At 63.5% G+C, this 15,781-nt stretch overlaps 1 protein-coding gene across 1 annotated transcript in view; it reads right to left on the bottom strand.

Annotated features, from left to right (window-relative positions):
- Positions 1 to 875: 875 nt before the first annotated feature.
- The window catches only part of TSPAN11 (tetraspanin 11), a 37,574-nt gene continuing 22,668 nt past the window's right edge, over positions 876 to 15,781 (bottom strand). The window contains exons 3-7 of the mRNA XM_024128978.3: positions 11,290 to 11,364; positions 10,230 to 10,334; positions 7,517 to 7,675; positions 7,097 to 7,183; positions 876 to 1,023 (exon numbers count right to left, since the gene is read on the bottom strand). Coding sequence (XP_023984746.2) covers positions 964 to 1,023; positions 7,097 to 7,183; positions 7,517 to 7,675; positions 10,230 to 10,334; positions 11,290 to 11,364 — 486 coding nt within the window. The 3' untranslated portion in view covers positions 876 to 963. The remainder of the gene's footprint in view (positions 1,024 to 7,096; positions 7,184 to 7,516; positions 7,676 to 10,229; positions 10,335 to 11,289; positions 11,365 to 15,781) is intronic.

The raw sequence follows: 15,781 nt of genomic DNA, 5'->3' as shown, positions 1-15,781 counted from the left end.
GAAGCAGTGGGGCTCCTGCAGGCCACGTGGTGACGGCCTGGCGGTCTGGGAGCGTGGGCCCAGGAAAAGCAGGTTGCGGGCAGAGCATCCCCTCTGCTCAGAGCTGCACCTTCTCAGCGGCTCCAGCTTTGCAGGGTCTGTGATTTGGTTTCATCAGGAAGGATTCTACTCCCACCAACATTAAGAGATGAAGATGGTTTTAAAAACTTGGGCTTCCTGAGACTCAAGCCATGGACAGGAGACCCCCGAGGGGCATATGGCTAGAGACGGGGCTTGGGGCCAAGGCCCCCCAGGGGGACCTCTCCCGGGGAGGGGCCCAAGGCAGGCCCCTGTCCCGGCCCTGGCGGCTCCACCCCGCCTGCGCCGCCCAACCCCGGCCCTGCAGGAAGGAAGCGGGCCACCTGACCCTCCTTTCCAGGTGAGAAGGTGTGGTGGTGGGCGGGAGGTTGGGTCTTCTGGGGGCAGAGCCACCCTACCTGCCCACCCGATGCAACTCCCGGGCCAGGCGGAGAAAAGCACGCCCAGCAGAGACGCGAGGAAGGATGCTGAGCACAGGTGGGGGGCTCACGGGCCCAATGCAGGCATCCCGGAGGGGTCAAGGTTTCCAGCCCTGGCTCAGGGTCCAGGAGCAGGGAGGGAGCACAGCCCGAGCCCAGCCCCCCGCGGCCCACGGAGCCCGTGCCCTGCGAGGCTCTGGCTGTGGTCTCCCAGCAGGCTCCGCCCCCGGCCGGGGGTTCTGGCGGTGGGCCCACAGGAGTGCAGGGAGGGGGCCGAGGGTCCCCGGCCCGGGTGGGGGGCTGCAGGAGCCATGGTCTCAGGCTTGCGGGTCCCAAGGGGCTGGGCACAGAGTAGGGGTTGTTTCCGGGAGCTTCTAGGCCAGCTGATGCTGACATCGCAGGCCTGGCCGATGGGTTTGGGCCCCTGCGCTTGCGAGCGGCAGTGGAACGGGGGCGAGGTCGGCCGTTAGTGTAAATGCAGCTGGACCCTCCGGTGCCAACAGCAGGTGAGAATCATCCCGCAGATCTGCCGGGTGGAAAGAGCAGAGAGGCAGAGAAATCAGAGCCCGCTGGTGTGCCGGCCAAGGGCGCCCTGGGGCTGGAAGCCCCCCGCCGAGCGCCCCCTGGGGACCTGATCGGGGCAGGTTCCGACTCAGGGCGTCTGGGGTGGGGCCCGGGACTCTGCATTTCCAACACCAGGTGATGCTGGGGGTGGAGGTGGGGACCACTTTGAGAACCACTAGCCGAGAGCGGTATTTCTCACGCTTGAATGCTCACGGATCGCCCGGGGACCTTGTTATGCTGCAGATTACAATTCTGTGGCCTGGGCGAGGGCCTGCACGTCTAACCAGCTTCCCGTCCACACGGCGGCTCTGTGGTCCCAGACCTTCTCTGGAGATGGCCTGATTTTATTAGATCCCGAACGGTGATGCCGCCACTCCCTCGTTGCTGGCTGAAGCAGTCTTTCTTGAGGAAAGTCTGTCCGCATCTTGCTGCTCTCAGGTACCAGAGAAAAACAAGGGCCTGGAGTCGATTCTCTGGCTGATGTGCAGGAGGGGAAACTGAAGCTCTGAGCGGAGGGCCCAGAACCGTCACCAGCTCATCTTGTAAATCAGCTCGGGACGCGGCACCAACCCCGGGCCCAGGGAGCCTGCGTGCCAGCCCCTCTGTCCCATCTCCCAGCTGCCCGGGGCCGGGCAGTGCTGGGCAGTGGCCTCCCACGTCTCACTCGCCCATCTCTAAACGCAGAGGATGAGGACCTTTGTCCCCGCCTTGTTCTTTGTTCGCTTCCTCCTCATGACTCCTCCCCTCCTGCCTCGCGCGCGAGGATGCACCGAGAACGCGGAGGTGAAGACGCGTCAGGCCAAGGAGGCCCAGGGCTGGGACGGTGGCCCTGATGAAGATGGCGCCGCTGGCTGCCGGCTCCTGGCCCGCAGGAGGGGACGCTGGGAGGGCAACCCGTGACTGTGCCGCGGACAGGGGTCCAGGTGGGTTTCCCAAATATAGGAAAGAGCACCCCATCTTCCCCAGCGGCTGCTGCTGACCCCATCTTTCCCGGGCACCTCCGGATGCACACGGAGGAGGACAGGCTGAAGAGGACGGCCTGGGGCTGGCAGACCCTAGTTTCTCTTTGAGGGACTCAAGGAGGGAGCAGAGGCCGAGCCCTTCTGTGGCCCCTTCGTCCCTCCCCTCCGTCCCCACGCGGGAGTTTCAGCCCCTGGGAACACAGCTTTCAGCTTTCAGACTCGGTGCTAAGAGAGCAGTGCAAATCCACCTCTGGGATTCAGAGCCATGGGCTCAAAGGTGGCTTAAGAGGTGATCTCATCTCCCGCTGGCTTTAAGCGGGTGGCTGTCACAGTCATTCCACCCAGGTGGCGTGCAGGCCCTCTGCCCTGTCCCCACCTCATGGTTTGATGACTTGTCCTGGGGGGTCATCTTGTCAAGGGGAGGCCAGATGGGAGTAGCTGGACCAGCACAGACGCGTGGCCTCACCCCCTACGGCACACCTCTCACGCCGGGGAGGACCCGGAGGGCTGAGCGTCCAGCACGCGCACTCAGTACCTGACACGTGTCCCCGGGGAGCCCCCGGGGAAGGCACGGCAAGGTGGGCGTCAGCGCGTGTCCAAACACACACGCACACACACACACACGCACACACACACACCCCCCCAACCCTGATGCATGCAGATGGGGAATGGGCCCAAACTATCCAGTCCCTGATGTCCCGTTCCTGATAGAGGACATGGAGGACTCAGCACAGACAGCTGTGAGCAGAGAACACACAGGCCAAGGGGGCTGCAGGAGCAGGAGGTGGCAGAGGGTGGGCTGGACAGGCTGCTGGGCTCAGCCTGCGTGGGGCACGGGTGAGAGGTGCCCTCTCCTGGCAGCCTGCCTGGAGGCGGTATTGGCCGCATGCGGGCTTTTTAACAGGGAGGCCGGCATGCTTTTAGCCTCTTGTGAGGTTTTTGGGACGGCAGCCGGCTGTCACTACAAGCATCGAGGATGGGCCAGGGAGGTCCAAGAAGCCTTTCCAATAAGATCTTTCAGTTCCCCTTTAAATGACCTGCAGATCCCAATCTCGCTGTCCTGTGGGTTTCTGGGCTCGTGTTTCCATCCTACGCTGTGGGAATGTCAGGGTGGGAGTGGGAGTGGGCTAGCTTCTATCTGGGGCTCTGTGACCTTGGGTTCAGTCATAACCTCTGAGCCCCAAGTTCCCCTCTATCAATAGGAAAACCTCCAGACCGTTCACAGGTCCAGAGCTTTCCCAGTGAGAGTCTTTGAAACCCAGTATGACAAGACCAACACCACAGCACCCAGCCCCTTCTGCACCCTGAGCCTGTGAGAGGCTCCCCAGGGCCCTCAGGATAAACCTCCCCCACCCCCCAGGCAGCCAGGGCTTTGCACGTGCAGTCCTCTCACCCTGGCATGCTTCCCCCTTCTGCTTCTTTCTGTCAAACTCCTTCAAGGCTTAATCATATACCACTTCCTCCAGGAAGCCTTCCCTGACTGCCCATGATGGTTCAGGCCTCCTATGTGCTCCCCAATCCCCAGGGGTCACACTGTGACTGTGCATGGCTCCTGGGTTCTGTGTGTCTCCTCCCCTTGAGTGAGAGCCCCTAGGAGAGGGGACCACGTGCTGCCGGCTGGTGTGGCCTGGCACTGGGCAGGGCGCCTGGCACACAGCAGCTCCCGTTACAAAGCTGACAAAGAGCGCTCGCCCTCCCCCTCCTCTGCCCACCTGCCCCTGAGAGGGAGGCTCCCGGATTCTGTGTGTGAGGAGGACGGTCGGAAAAGGGGCTGAGCCGCTATGTCCTTTACAGATAGAAGCTTCCTGGCCAGAATACGCTGGCAATTAGCTTCCAAAGTGACCTCGGCGTGGACAGCCTCCAAAGCGCACCCACAGAAGGGGACGCGAGGGTGGAGCTGGGTCCTGGCCTGGTGCCCCAGATGTACGTGAACAGGTGGGGCCGTGTTCTCAGCCCCGAGCACACACGTGGATCACCTGGAGGGATTTAAAAAACACCTGCCAGGGCTTCCCTGGTGGCGCAGTGGTTGAGAGCCCGCCTGCCGACGCAGGGGACGCGGGGTCGTGCCCCGGTCCGGGAGGATCCCACATGCCGCGGAGCGGCTGGGCCCGTGAGCCGTGGCCGCTGAGCCTGCGCGTCCGGAGCCTGTGCTCCGCAACGGGAGAGGCCATAACAGTGAGAGGCCCGCGTACCGCAAAAACAAAAACAAAACAAAACAAAACAAAAAAAAACCCACCTGTGCACAGGTCTCACCCCAGACCAACAGCCAGGATGTGTGGGGATGGGGCCTGAGCAGTGGTAGTTTTTAAACCTGATTCTACTGTGTGTCCAGGGTTGACACACCCGCCTACAGAATCTTCGAGTTCTTCCGCAACTACGAGCCTATGCTTTGGGGCACCTTGCGGGTCTGGAAATCCAGCGTGCGGAGTCACACCAGACGGGAGGGTGGAGGGGCCCTGCCAGCTCTTGCTGAAAGCGACAGGTGCACCCCCAGAATGCACAGCCTGGCAGGTACGGGACCTCCGTCCTTCAGTGTCCCCACCAGCCCCCAACCGCTGTCCCAACCTACAGCCAGCAGAGCTCTGCACTCTGCAGGGACACTGCTGGCTGGCTCCAGTTCTTTAATAGTTCTCCAATGGGCTCCCTGTGAATTCCCCTTCCTGTTTCTGTATGTCCTCCGGCCACTCCCTCCCCCGCAGGACTGTCTTGGTGGGTTAAGGACCGGGAGGGTGCAGTCCTGTCCCCAGCTCCTGATCTCTCCCACAGCTGACTTCCAGGCCCCCAGGGCTCTTTCTCATGTTTCTCCTCCTGGCTGCACGCTGGACCCACCAGGGAGCTTTACAAGCACACTGCCGCCGGGCTGCCAGCCCCAGATGGCGTTATTTAATTGTTCTGGGGTGCAGCCCAGGCCTGGGGCGTTTTAAAGCTTGCCAGGTGACCTCAACATGCAGCCCTCAGGGGCTCCAGGAGGCCCGTCCCCCTCTTGCATCCTGGTCATCCAGCCTGGCAGCATCTCTGCAGGCAGACCAGTGCCTGGTCCACACGCCCTGGAGGCACATGCGATGTCTGGCTGGAATCAGGTTTGCTACAGGTTCGTCATTTGTCGTGTTTCCTGCTTGGTCTTCAGAGTATTCATGAGACATCTACCTAACGTCCCAAGAAGCGGCAGCACCTCCGTCTCACTGAGGCGGGATCCTTCCCAGAAAGTAGGAAAATCGCGGGAGGCCAAATGCTTCCTGAGGGCTCACGCCAGGCTCTTCTCCCGACTCCTGCTTCCTTCAATTGGATCAGCTCTGGCTTCACGTTAAATAACTGGGCTCCTGTGTAAGATTTCCAGGATGAGAGGTCTCGCTCCTTAAAAAAGCCTGGCAAACATCAGACTCCTCCATTTTCCAGGTAAAGAAACTGAGGCTCAGGAGGGAGGGTGGCTCCCGCGGATCACACAGAAGAGGGGGCTCCGTCTACCACGGGGGCCCTGTGACTCCAGGCAAGACTTCCCCCTGTTCCTGAGGACACGGGGCATGACATCTTGGCCTTGTATCTCCTGGGCCTGGGGGTCTCCGAAGCGCCAGGCTGGGCGGGTGTGGGGAACGTGCTAGGTGCCTGGTGGAGGATGGCAGCCCTGGGGCCGGCCTGGTCTGAGCCCCTCCTCGAGGCTGGGTGGTAGCTCCAGAGCCCGCCGGCAGGGGGCGCCGGAGCCCGCGGCTCGGCCGCCGCAGCGGAATGGACGCAGAAAATGGGCCAGGGATGGGGACCCGGCGGTGGCCCGGTGACACGCTCTCCGGGGCATGAGCACAGTCCCGCAGGGCGCTGTGGAGGATGAGCCGCCCTCGGTGGGGGTCAACGGGGGGCTGCGGGCACCTGCCCTCGACCTGGTGACCCCGTCTCCTCAGCGTTACTCCTCCAGCTGGACTTGCCCCACCCTGACCTCAGGCCCCTCGGCCTCCCTGCTTCAGCTTCAGCTTCACGCTTTTGAGAACAGAGGTCAGGAGGAAACGGACGGAGAGTGCGGCCCGGGTCTGGTCAGTGTCCGCAGGCAGAGCAGGCCCCCAGCCCCTGAAGTCGGCAACGGGTGTCCGGGAAGCTCGGTCCCCCGAGCTGCAGGAGTCGCGGTGCGGGGCATCCCTCCCCCGGTTGCGGCCTGCGGCGCCCCGGGGCTCAGTGCACCGGGCAGAAGGGCTGCCTGGGCGGGTGCGAAGGGGCCGTGTGAGGGGCCCCCACCTGCCGCCCCCGGCTCGCTGCGCCGGCACCTGAGTGTGGGTGAGGGGCAGGCTGGTCTGGCCGGGAGACAGCTCGGCTCTTTTGAGAGACGCTGTGCCCCCGGAGAGACGATAAAACGGTGGTGGCTACCATTTTCTGAGTGTCTGCTGTCTGCTCAGCGGTGAGCCGGGTGATCTGTGTGCACGATGTCCACCCCCGCTGGTCACCCAGCCGGGTACAGTCACAGCCCCTTTTTACAAGTGAGGAACGGAGGCTGCACCGCAACTAGACTGCTGGGTGGTGGCCGGGGGAGGGGTGTGGAGTGGTGAAACGGAGCCAAAGGCATCGCTCATCCTCAGAGCGCAGGGCTGGGCGTACATATACCCGCAGGGGCGCGCACACGTGCACCACGCACACGCACGCGCGCGCACACAGGAATGAGCGCGTGTCCATGCGTGAGAATACGCACATATGCGCAGCGCGCCTGAACACGTATGTGCATCCGGCCCCGACCACGTACGCCCGGGTGCATGCAGACACACCCACGGACCCACTCGGACCACAGCAGGCTGTGCACGCACCACCCCGCGTGCACACACAGAGTGCCTGCACGCACCTGAGCCCACACTCCCAGTCCTCCCAGGTCTCTGTTCCTGACAAGTTCAAGGTGGCCCCACAGGCCCAGGTATTTTCCTTCATGTTTTCTGGGGAAGAGAGTGAACTTGGCTGCGGAGGGAAGAGGAGGGGATGGGGGAGGAGGGGGCAGGCAGGGCAAGGGGGGCAGAGGGCCAGGATCTGCGACCTCAGCTAGCGAGAGAGGGCTTCAGGGTTCCAGACGCTGCCCCCCGCACCCGAACCCCTGCTCCAACTCACCTGCAGGCAGGCCACCCCGATGCCCGCCGCCCCCATGAGCAGCAGGTGGTCGGCCAGGAACTGCTCCAGCTTGGCGATGCAGCCTCCCTGGAAGGCACATAAGGCAGGTCACACACCCCTTGGCCCAGAAGTGGGCGAGGATGGGAAGGGAGGGCTGGCTGGGGGGCTACCTCCACCCAGCTCAGGGAGGCCAGATACTTAAAGGGCCGGGTCTAGCCTTTCAAGTGCCCGTGGGCTTCTCAGGTGGCCCAGGGGTGTGCCACGCTGTCCCGGAATCTCCCAGGAGCGGCTGCCGCCCCCAGGCTTCGTGGGGACCTTGGAAGGCCCACCGCCGTCTCATGGCCAGTGAGTATGATCTCCACCCGGCCCATCTCGAGCCTTTCCGGGCCCCCTGCCGGCCCCAGCAGGACAGGCACTTACCTCCACCTTGTAGATGTTGGAGGGGTGTGCCCGCTGGCCGCAGCGTGCCACCACGGTCTTGCAGCAGCTGTCGGGCACCCGGCGGCCCTCGGCCTCTGGAGACAGGATGTACGTGCTGTGCTGCCAGTCGGCTGAGCTGTTGCTTCCACAGCATCTGAACTAGAGCAAGAGACGGGGCTGGAGGTGAGCAGCCCACCCGGGGGGCGGGGGCCCTCCAGCCCCTCGCTTACAGGGCCGCAGGACAGTCTTCAGATCTTAATCCAATCCCTCTTTGCTTCCGAGATTTCTTCTTTTCCCCTCTTTTGAGCAGGAGGCTGGCTCTGCGGGGCCCTTCTCTTCAGGCGGGGGAGAGCCGGTGGCAGGAACACCAATCACCACCTTTTTTGTTCACCCACGTCCTTTAAGGAGATTGCGCTGGGTGTCCCTGGGGCAGGGAGGGTCTGGGAGAAGATGTGGGGAGATGAATGCTAGCGGGTCCCCCAGGGAGTGGGGCTGTGTACCACTGCGTGCAGGCCCAGGGCGGCACCAAACCACAAGGGGCTGCTTTCCTGGTCATCCACGGAGGTAGGACACCCCCCCACTGGCACAGGGTCGCAGCCTTCCCAGAGGCTCAGATGCCCCCCATTCAGGCCTCGAAGCCTCAGATCCCCTAGACCTGCAGGACACAGAGGTGTCCCAGAGGCCACCACACAGCCGGCTCAGTGCCAAGCAGAGGGGCCGGCGTGAGTGCTGAACAAGACCAGGGCCTTCCACACGGCTCCGGGGCGTGGGGAGCGCCAGCCCGGGCCTCAGGGGAGCCGGACAGCCGGACTCGGTTTATTTCCTGCACCCCGAGTTGGGGGACTGAGACTCAAGTCCCTGTAGGGGCCACAGAACACGGCTGTCGTGAGGCTCTCTGGTGTGTGGGGTGGAGGTACATGTAGTCCAAGCATTTATTAGGCACCTGCTGTGTGCCGAGAGTGAAGCCAGGCCCTGGGCCTGAACTTGAGTAAGAAGCTCCTGGCTTTCCCAAGCCTGTCACTGACTACCGCTTAGTAGGAGGGACAGAGACGCTCACGTGGGACAAAGGGCCAAGGAGGTCCCGCGGGGCAGCAGAGGAGCCCGGGGACTCAGGCAGCAGGAACGGCACAGACAGCAGGGAACGGCGTGGCGTGTGCCGGGAATCCCGCGGGACTGTCCTCGCGTGCCACCTGCACAGGTCGCTTAGCCCCTCTGGCTTCAGTTTTGCCCCCTGTAACGTGGGGATGGCCAGGTACCTCCACGAGGGCTGCCGCGAGGCCTGAAAGCGGCGGGTCACGTAAAGCACTTGGCCGCGAGCCCAGTACAGAGGAGGCAGTTAGCGAGGGGCCCCCTGTGGTCACCGTACGTGCGTGAACACAGGCCCGTGGCGCGGCCCGGAGCCCAGACGCTGCCTCTCGGGGCTCAGTGTCCTCGGGCCCCTCCGAGGGTGTTCTAGGTGCTCCCGGCCCGCGTGGGAGCCCGGGCCCACGCGCTCTGGTGCCCGCGGGGCAGCGCTGCGGAGCTGGCTCCCCCTGCCCAGGCTGTGCCCTCCTGTCCTCTCCCCCCGGCGAGCCCAGCTGGCCTCCCCGGCCCCGCTCTCCGTGCCAGGGCCCCCCAGCCTCACCTGGACCGCGGTGGCCTGTGGGCTGTCGGGCTTCCTGAGAGAGGCCCCAGGGCAGCGACCCGGCACAGGTCCTCCGTGGGAGGCCGGCCAAGTGCGGACGGAGCTGGACGGGGCGGCCCAGCCGGGGGTGTGTGCACCCTGGGGACGGGGCTGCCCTTCGCCACTGCGTCGGAGGACAAGAGACCCCCCGGGAGCTGGGCCAGTCCTGGGGAAACGGGGCCCGAACTAAGACGCAGCCAGAGCTCAGGGTCCCCCAGCCTCTTGACCTTCTACTTGCCTGGGGTCCGGCAAAAAGGCCACGGCCCCAGGCCCAGGGTGGGACTGCAGACGCAGGATGGCGCAGAGCCCACAGGGTGAGGGTGGCATGGGTGGCAGGGAGCAGGGGCACCAGGGCCGGCGGGGAGCGTTGTCTCGAATTCTCCAACACAGAACCCCCAAGATTCCAAGCTGCGCCATCCAACAGAGTTTTCTGGAACATGGAAATGCCCTATACCTGTGCTGTCCACCTTGGTGGCCACTAGACGCGTGTGGCCACCGGGCAGCGAGATGTGGTGAGTGTGACCGAGGGGCTGAGGTTTACGTTTAGGTGTAAAGAGCCACGTGTGGCTAGTGGCTGCCGTATTGGTCTGAGGTCCACTTGCCCCACCCCCGCCCGCCTCTGGCAGGACAGCGGGCCTCACTGCGGGAATCTGCTGAGCCCCTTCCTGGAAAGGAGGGACCACTCTTCTGTGCCCCTAGCTCTGCCCCATGGCTTGCAACTGGGAAATTCTTACAGCGGCTTTGCTGAGATACCTCTGCCTGTCCCAGTTCACTCTTCTGGGGCCTCAGCCGAATCCTGGTACCCCCAGCTTCCTGCCACCAGGCACCCAGAGGGGAGGGCGGAAGAGGAGGAAAGAAAGAACCAGGATTCAGGAAGTACTTTCGTGGTGGGAGGGACTTCTACCTACGGGGCCGAAGTTAGCGCTCCCACGCCCTATGAGGCTCAGAGAAGCTGAGTGACTCGCCCAGGGTCACACAGACGGGAAGGGACAGAGTCAGGACGGGAACCCATGTCTGCGCGGCCTTCAGGCCCGCAGGGCAGGTGCTTACCTCCTGCTGTAGACGGTCCACGGAGGCTGTGATCTCCGCAGCGCCGGGCTGCCTGTAATCCTCGGCCAGGGTCCGGGTCAAGTGCTGCTTCAGCCCCTCGCTCAGCTAAGGAGGGTGGAGAGGGACGGTGCAGCAGCAGAACCACCCACGGGCCCGCCCCCACTACTCTAGAGCTCCTTGAACTTGAATGCTGCTACGGCCGAGGCCTCCCACACGGTGAACTGGGACCCCGGGCGGGAGGCGGGGTCCCTCGAGATGGCGTTGCAAAGGCTGGGGACCTGCGTTGGGTGGAGTGTGATGGGCAGAGCCGGAGACAGGTGGGGCCCCAGAGCTCACGGCGGGTGGGGGCACGGGCGGGGCTGGGCCCCCGGGCGGGGGGTGGGGGGGGGGCAAGTCCCTTATATAGGATAAGGTGGCGCAGTATTTGCGTATAACTTAAAGCGCATCCTTCCCTACACTTTGAGTCATCTCGAGATTACTGATAATACCTAACGCAAGGTAAACGCTGGCTGCGTAAGTAGTTGTAAATACAATGTAAATGCTACGTAAATAGTTGGGGTGGGCCCAGTCGGGGAACTAAGATCCCGCAAGCCACGCAGCACAGCCCCCCACCCCCCCCAAAAAAGTTGTGCACGGCAGATTCAAGTTTTGCCTTTTAGAACTTTCTGGAATTTTTTTTCCAAATACTTTTGATCTATGATTGGTTGAATCTGTACACCCGGAACCCCTGAATATGGAGGGCTGTATCTGTTGATTTTCATTTTGATTACGAGGTGATATTAAAAAGATTTACAATCATTATCCTGAGGACATCCATCAGCCATATGGGCGCTGGCGTGAAAGGACAGTGCAGTCATCTGTCTCTACCAGCCGAATGTCACCCTTGAGTCACTGAGCACCCAGTGGGAAGGGACCTGACCATGGCATCCTTGTCCAAGGCAGGCGGGCGAGGCCCAGGACCACCTGCGTGTCGCTGCCTCCCCACCCCCATGCACCCCTCCCCGTGCTGTCCCTCCTGGGGGAGCAGATGGGGAAAGTACGAGGAGGACGCTTCACTCACCCTCTGGTAGTACACGTGGGCCAGGACCCCCGCCACCAGCTCAACAAGGAAGATCACCAGCAACAGGCAGAAATACTAGGAGCGAGGAGAGAAGGTGGTCACGGCCGGCTCAAGCCTGGGCAGGCAGCTGGCCCTTCAGGACCTCTGACAAATGCTTCCCCAAAGCCGAGGGGGACTCCCATCACCCACAGCTTCTTCCTCCTCTTCCCAGCAGCCCTGGATGGGGGTCTGGACACCCGCCTCTCCTGGCTGCTGGCCTGGAGTTCCCCACTCCACCCTTCATGCACCGGTCTGCTGTCAGTTCATTAATCCGTCCACCCACCCAGTGTTTATTAAACACCTACTGCATGCCAGGTATCGTTAAGTAAGGCAATTATTGGCGGAAGGGACAGATAAGTAAGTGACTACAACGTTGTGTTATAAATGCTACTATGGGGCAGGCCCTAGAAACTATAGGAGGTCCCAGGTCGGGGAGGGCAGTCAGAGAGGGCTTCCTGGAGGTGGCGGCACCTGAGTGGCATCTCTAAGGGTGAGATGCCAGGTGAAGGAAGTGGGAAGCACATGCCAGGTGGAGGGGAGAGTGTGGGAAGCCTGGTGGGTGCAGAGAGCTCCGGGGGGTGGGGGGGCTGCAGTTCAGGGAGTGGGGAGAGCCGGTGAGGCTGAGCGTGTTGATGCTGGCTGGCTTCCAGGCTGTGCACTTGGCTGTGGCGGGCAGGATGGGCCTGCAGCCCCCTCCCTCTCCCACCTGGTGTCACTGCTTGGTCCCGGGGTGCTCTTACAGGAGCCAAGGGGTCGGCAATGCATGCCAGGCCCACGTGGCTGGGAGGGGACACAAGGAGAGGGAGCTGAGGGAGGACGGAGATGAGGGCGGGGAGAGGAGGAAGGGGAGGAAGAGGAGGGAGGTACTGTTGCCTGCAAGCGGCCCCTCTGGGGCAGCTCAGCTCCTCCCCCTGAGCGGTGGCTGGTGCCGCCTCCTTCCCCCCAGGGCGCCCACCTGCCTGGCCACGCCAGGGCCGCAGCCCCTGGGCACTGGATCACTGGGTTCCAGGGAAGGCTCAGCCTGGGGGCGAGCTCTGAAACTTCAGGGCTTATCAGGTAGGGAAAGGAAGGAGGGCAGGAGGGGATACAGATGGCAAAGAGACAGTTGCAGGGATTGCGGGGCCAGTTCCGAGGTGACGCCTGTCCATGGGACTGCAGGCCTGGCCCGGACACCTCCCGGCCCACAGGGGAGCTGGCACAGAGAAAGAACTTTGCACCCAAGAGCCAGGCTTCCTTTCAAGTTAAGTGACTCCCGCCCCCCCCACCCCATCTTACTGGGCCCCATCCCTCCCAGCATCAGAGCTGCCAGTGGTGGGGAAACGGGGACGAGGGGAAGCGTTCCCAGTCTCTGCAGGAGTGGAGGCCACCGGCCCTAATCATCTGCCGGCCTGAGGCAAGAGCACAGAGGAGGTCCCTGGTCCCCTTCCCCCCAGCCCAGGCTCAGCGCCGCACCAGGAGAGCCCGCGTGCCCGAGCTCTGTCCGTCCCCCACCAGGCACACGTGCCCGGCCCGCAGCTCCTCTGACACGGCGGCCCCTCCACTTCCCCTGCCCGCCCGGCACCGAGGCCGCTCTCCTCCCTACGCGCAGTGACCGCCAGCTGCTCCCCTGGCTTCCTGGGTGCGCGCCGCCTGCCCACGCCGGCCGTGCCGGGGGAGGGCAGCGCTGGCCACCTTCCTTCTGCAGCGGGGGCCGAGGCTCCTCTCCACCACCCCTCCAGCTGCGGGTCACGTGGCAGGGTGGTCCTGGAGATGTGGCAGCGTCGTGCTGCTCCGGGGACGTTGCTGCCACAGGTGCTGTCGAAGCCAGGCTGGGGAGGAGGGTGGATGAGAAGCGAGGGGGACCCAGCCACATCCTGACATGGTGGCAGGCTAAATGAATACCTGCCAGCCCCTCAAAACTGTTCTGACGCATCAGCAGGCATCAAACAGACTACCCGACCTGCGGGGAAGGGCGGTCCCGAGAGGCTGTGACACTCCCTCCCACCCAGGAGCTCCGGCCGGCCGTAAAGATGCCTTTGTGAGGGGCGTCAGGGCCAGGCTGGGCTCCGCGGGACGGAGGGCGGGTGCCAGGGGCTGGGCGGGTGCCAGGGGCTGGACGGGTGCCAGGGGCTGGACGGGTGCCAGGGGCTGGACGGGTACCAGGGGCTGGGCGGGTGCCAGGGGCTGGACGGCTGGGTGGTCGGTGGGCACAGGCACTGGTTCCAGGCAGTAGCTCCAGTGGCAGGAGGGCTGCAGGTGTGTGACTCACCTGCGCGGGGGAGGCCCTGAATCATAGCTCAGGGTGACAGTCCCCACTCACTGGGATCCTCTGTCGCACCGGGATCCTGGCAGCCTGGCTTCTGGAGCTGGCCGGCTGGAGCCTGGGCACCAGGGCCGGGCTGGAGGGCTCTGCCACGTGGCGCCCTGAGCTCTAACACGCCTCGTCTCTGCCCTCCGCCTTGCCCTCCACCAAGCCTCCCCTGACGCCCCGGGTCCAGCCAAATCATCTCCCCCCACGGTGCAGGGGGCTGTCTGCGCGGACAGTCCTGAATGCAGGCCCAGCCCCCCAGCCTCCGCGCCTCTGCCCTGTTCCCCTGCCTGGAGTTCCAGGCCTGCTTGGCTTTCCACACGCAGCTCAGCCAGGGCCTCCACGAGCCCGCCCTCGGTCCCAGGCACACGCCTGCAGCGCTTCACCTGCCTGGTGTCCCGACAGGAAGCCCAGCTCTCCCCCGGCCTAGACCCGGGGCCCACCCTGCCTGCTTTCTGCACCGCAGCCCCGGGTGTGGGCGTGGCCTCCGCGGGGAGAGGGACGCAACTTCACCCGCTGCTCCCAGGAGCCTGCTTCTGGTGCTACTGTGCCGTCTCTCCAGGACGCCCGTGAGCTTTGGGGGATCAGGCACCCTGTCTCAGGTTCCTCCGGCTCTTCCGCAGGGCCTGGTGCCGAGCTGGGTCTAGATGCTCGGAAAGCAGCCCCGGATTAAGATCTGCAAGCGCGCTTCTCCCTAAGCGTGCCTGTGAGACGGGGAACTGGCCGGAGCACGCAGCCCACACTTGGGGGCAGCAGCTTAATCCGTTTCTGATCCGTGGGCGGCGTGGAATTGTTACTTTCATTTAATTTATACCCGTGGTTCTCCACCTGGCACGATTTTGCCCCCAGGGGACGTCTGGCAACGTCTGGAGCCATTTTTTGTTGTCCTAAGTCGGGGAGGGAGTGCTACTGGCACCTAGTGGGTGAAGGCCATGGGGACACGGCCAGGCCTCCCACCGTCACAGGGCAGGGCCCATGGCAAAGATGATCCGGCCTAAATGTCAAGGCCAGTGCCAAGGCCGCCGGGAAACTGATGTACACATTTACCTTCAGGTTCTAAGGCTGATGCTGGGGCTTGATCTGCATACGTGCCCGTGTGCACTATTGGAGACATGACAAAAAAGACCTGAGGAAGGTTCTCTGGCTCCTGAGAAGCCTGAAGCAACACGGACAGAAGCAGGTGAGGGGTCTTACCGCGTACCTGCCTTGGAGGGCGACTTTGGGGCAGGAAGTGGCTCACCCCGACTCAGGGAAGGATCAGGGACGCCTACAAGGCTTCAGCTGTGGGCACGCTAGGACCTGGGCTGCAGGGAGAAAGCTGCTGGCCTGGCTGTCCCCGGGCGGGCCCCTGGGCAGAGGTGGGCTCTTGAAGTCTGTAGATAATGGTCGATTCCGGGAAGCCTGAAGAGGTTCTGGAGCTACAGTCCACCCCCTTTAAACTTGGTCTGGTGTGGGTTTGGAATTATTGAACAAAAGTCAATAAAAAGTTCTCAGATCCCCTGTGAGTAATTTGGAGAAGTCATGTTTCAGTATAAGTCAGGACGTACTGGACCCTGAGCCCACCGTTCCCAAGAGACCACCAGAATTCCTGGCCTGTGGCTTAGCGGGTGATAACCCAACTCAGGGAGCGCTGCCTTCTCAGGAACAGAGGAAAGGCAGGTCTTCTACAGTGGGAGCAGCGGACAGCATCCCTTCCACCGAAACACCCCTGAAAGCCCCAAATTAGCCCTCCTGGGCGGAATCGGTGCCTTATCCACCTGGGTGGTCTCCAAGCGCACACGCTGGGTGCTCCCTGCGTGGTCCCTGCTCGCCAGCATCACACACGTGTGTGGAGAGGCTGCCGCCTGGCCGAGGCCGCGTGGCCGGCACCTGGTTGAGTCTGGAACTGAACCCAGGGATCCTGGTCGCAGAGCTTTTTGCTCACACGCTGGATCACCCTGGTGGCTGACGGGTGGGCCGGCTGAGCTCACAGCATGGGTGGGGTGGATGCCGGGCGTCAGGTGGTGACGAGAGACAGAGGGGAAAGCCAGGCACAGGAGGGTCTCTCTCCGGCCCCCATGCAGCCTCCAGCCCTCAGCACCAGCCAGGCAGGTTGGGCACGGCCCCTCCTGGGGAGTTCCCCGGCCCCTGGCAAAGGGCCCGGTGCCTTCACGCCTGTGCTGGGGT

The sequence above is a fragment of the Physeter macrocephalus genome, unplaced genomic scaffold (genome assembly GCF_002837175.3).
Source record: "Physeter macrocephalus isolate SW-GA unplaced genomic scaffold, ASM283717v5 random_433, whole genome shotgun sequence".
In the NCBI taxonomy this organism is placed as follows: Eukaryota; Metazoa; Chordata; class Mammalia; order Artiodactyla; family Physeteridae; genus Physeter; species Physeter macrocephalus.
Note: the sequence above shows the minus strand (reverse complement) of the source record. Positions and strands in the feature narration are given on the sequence as shown.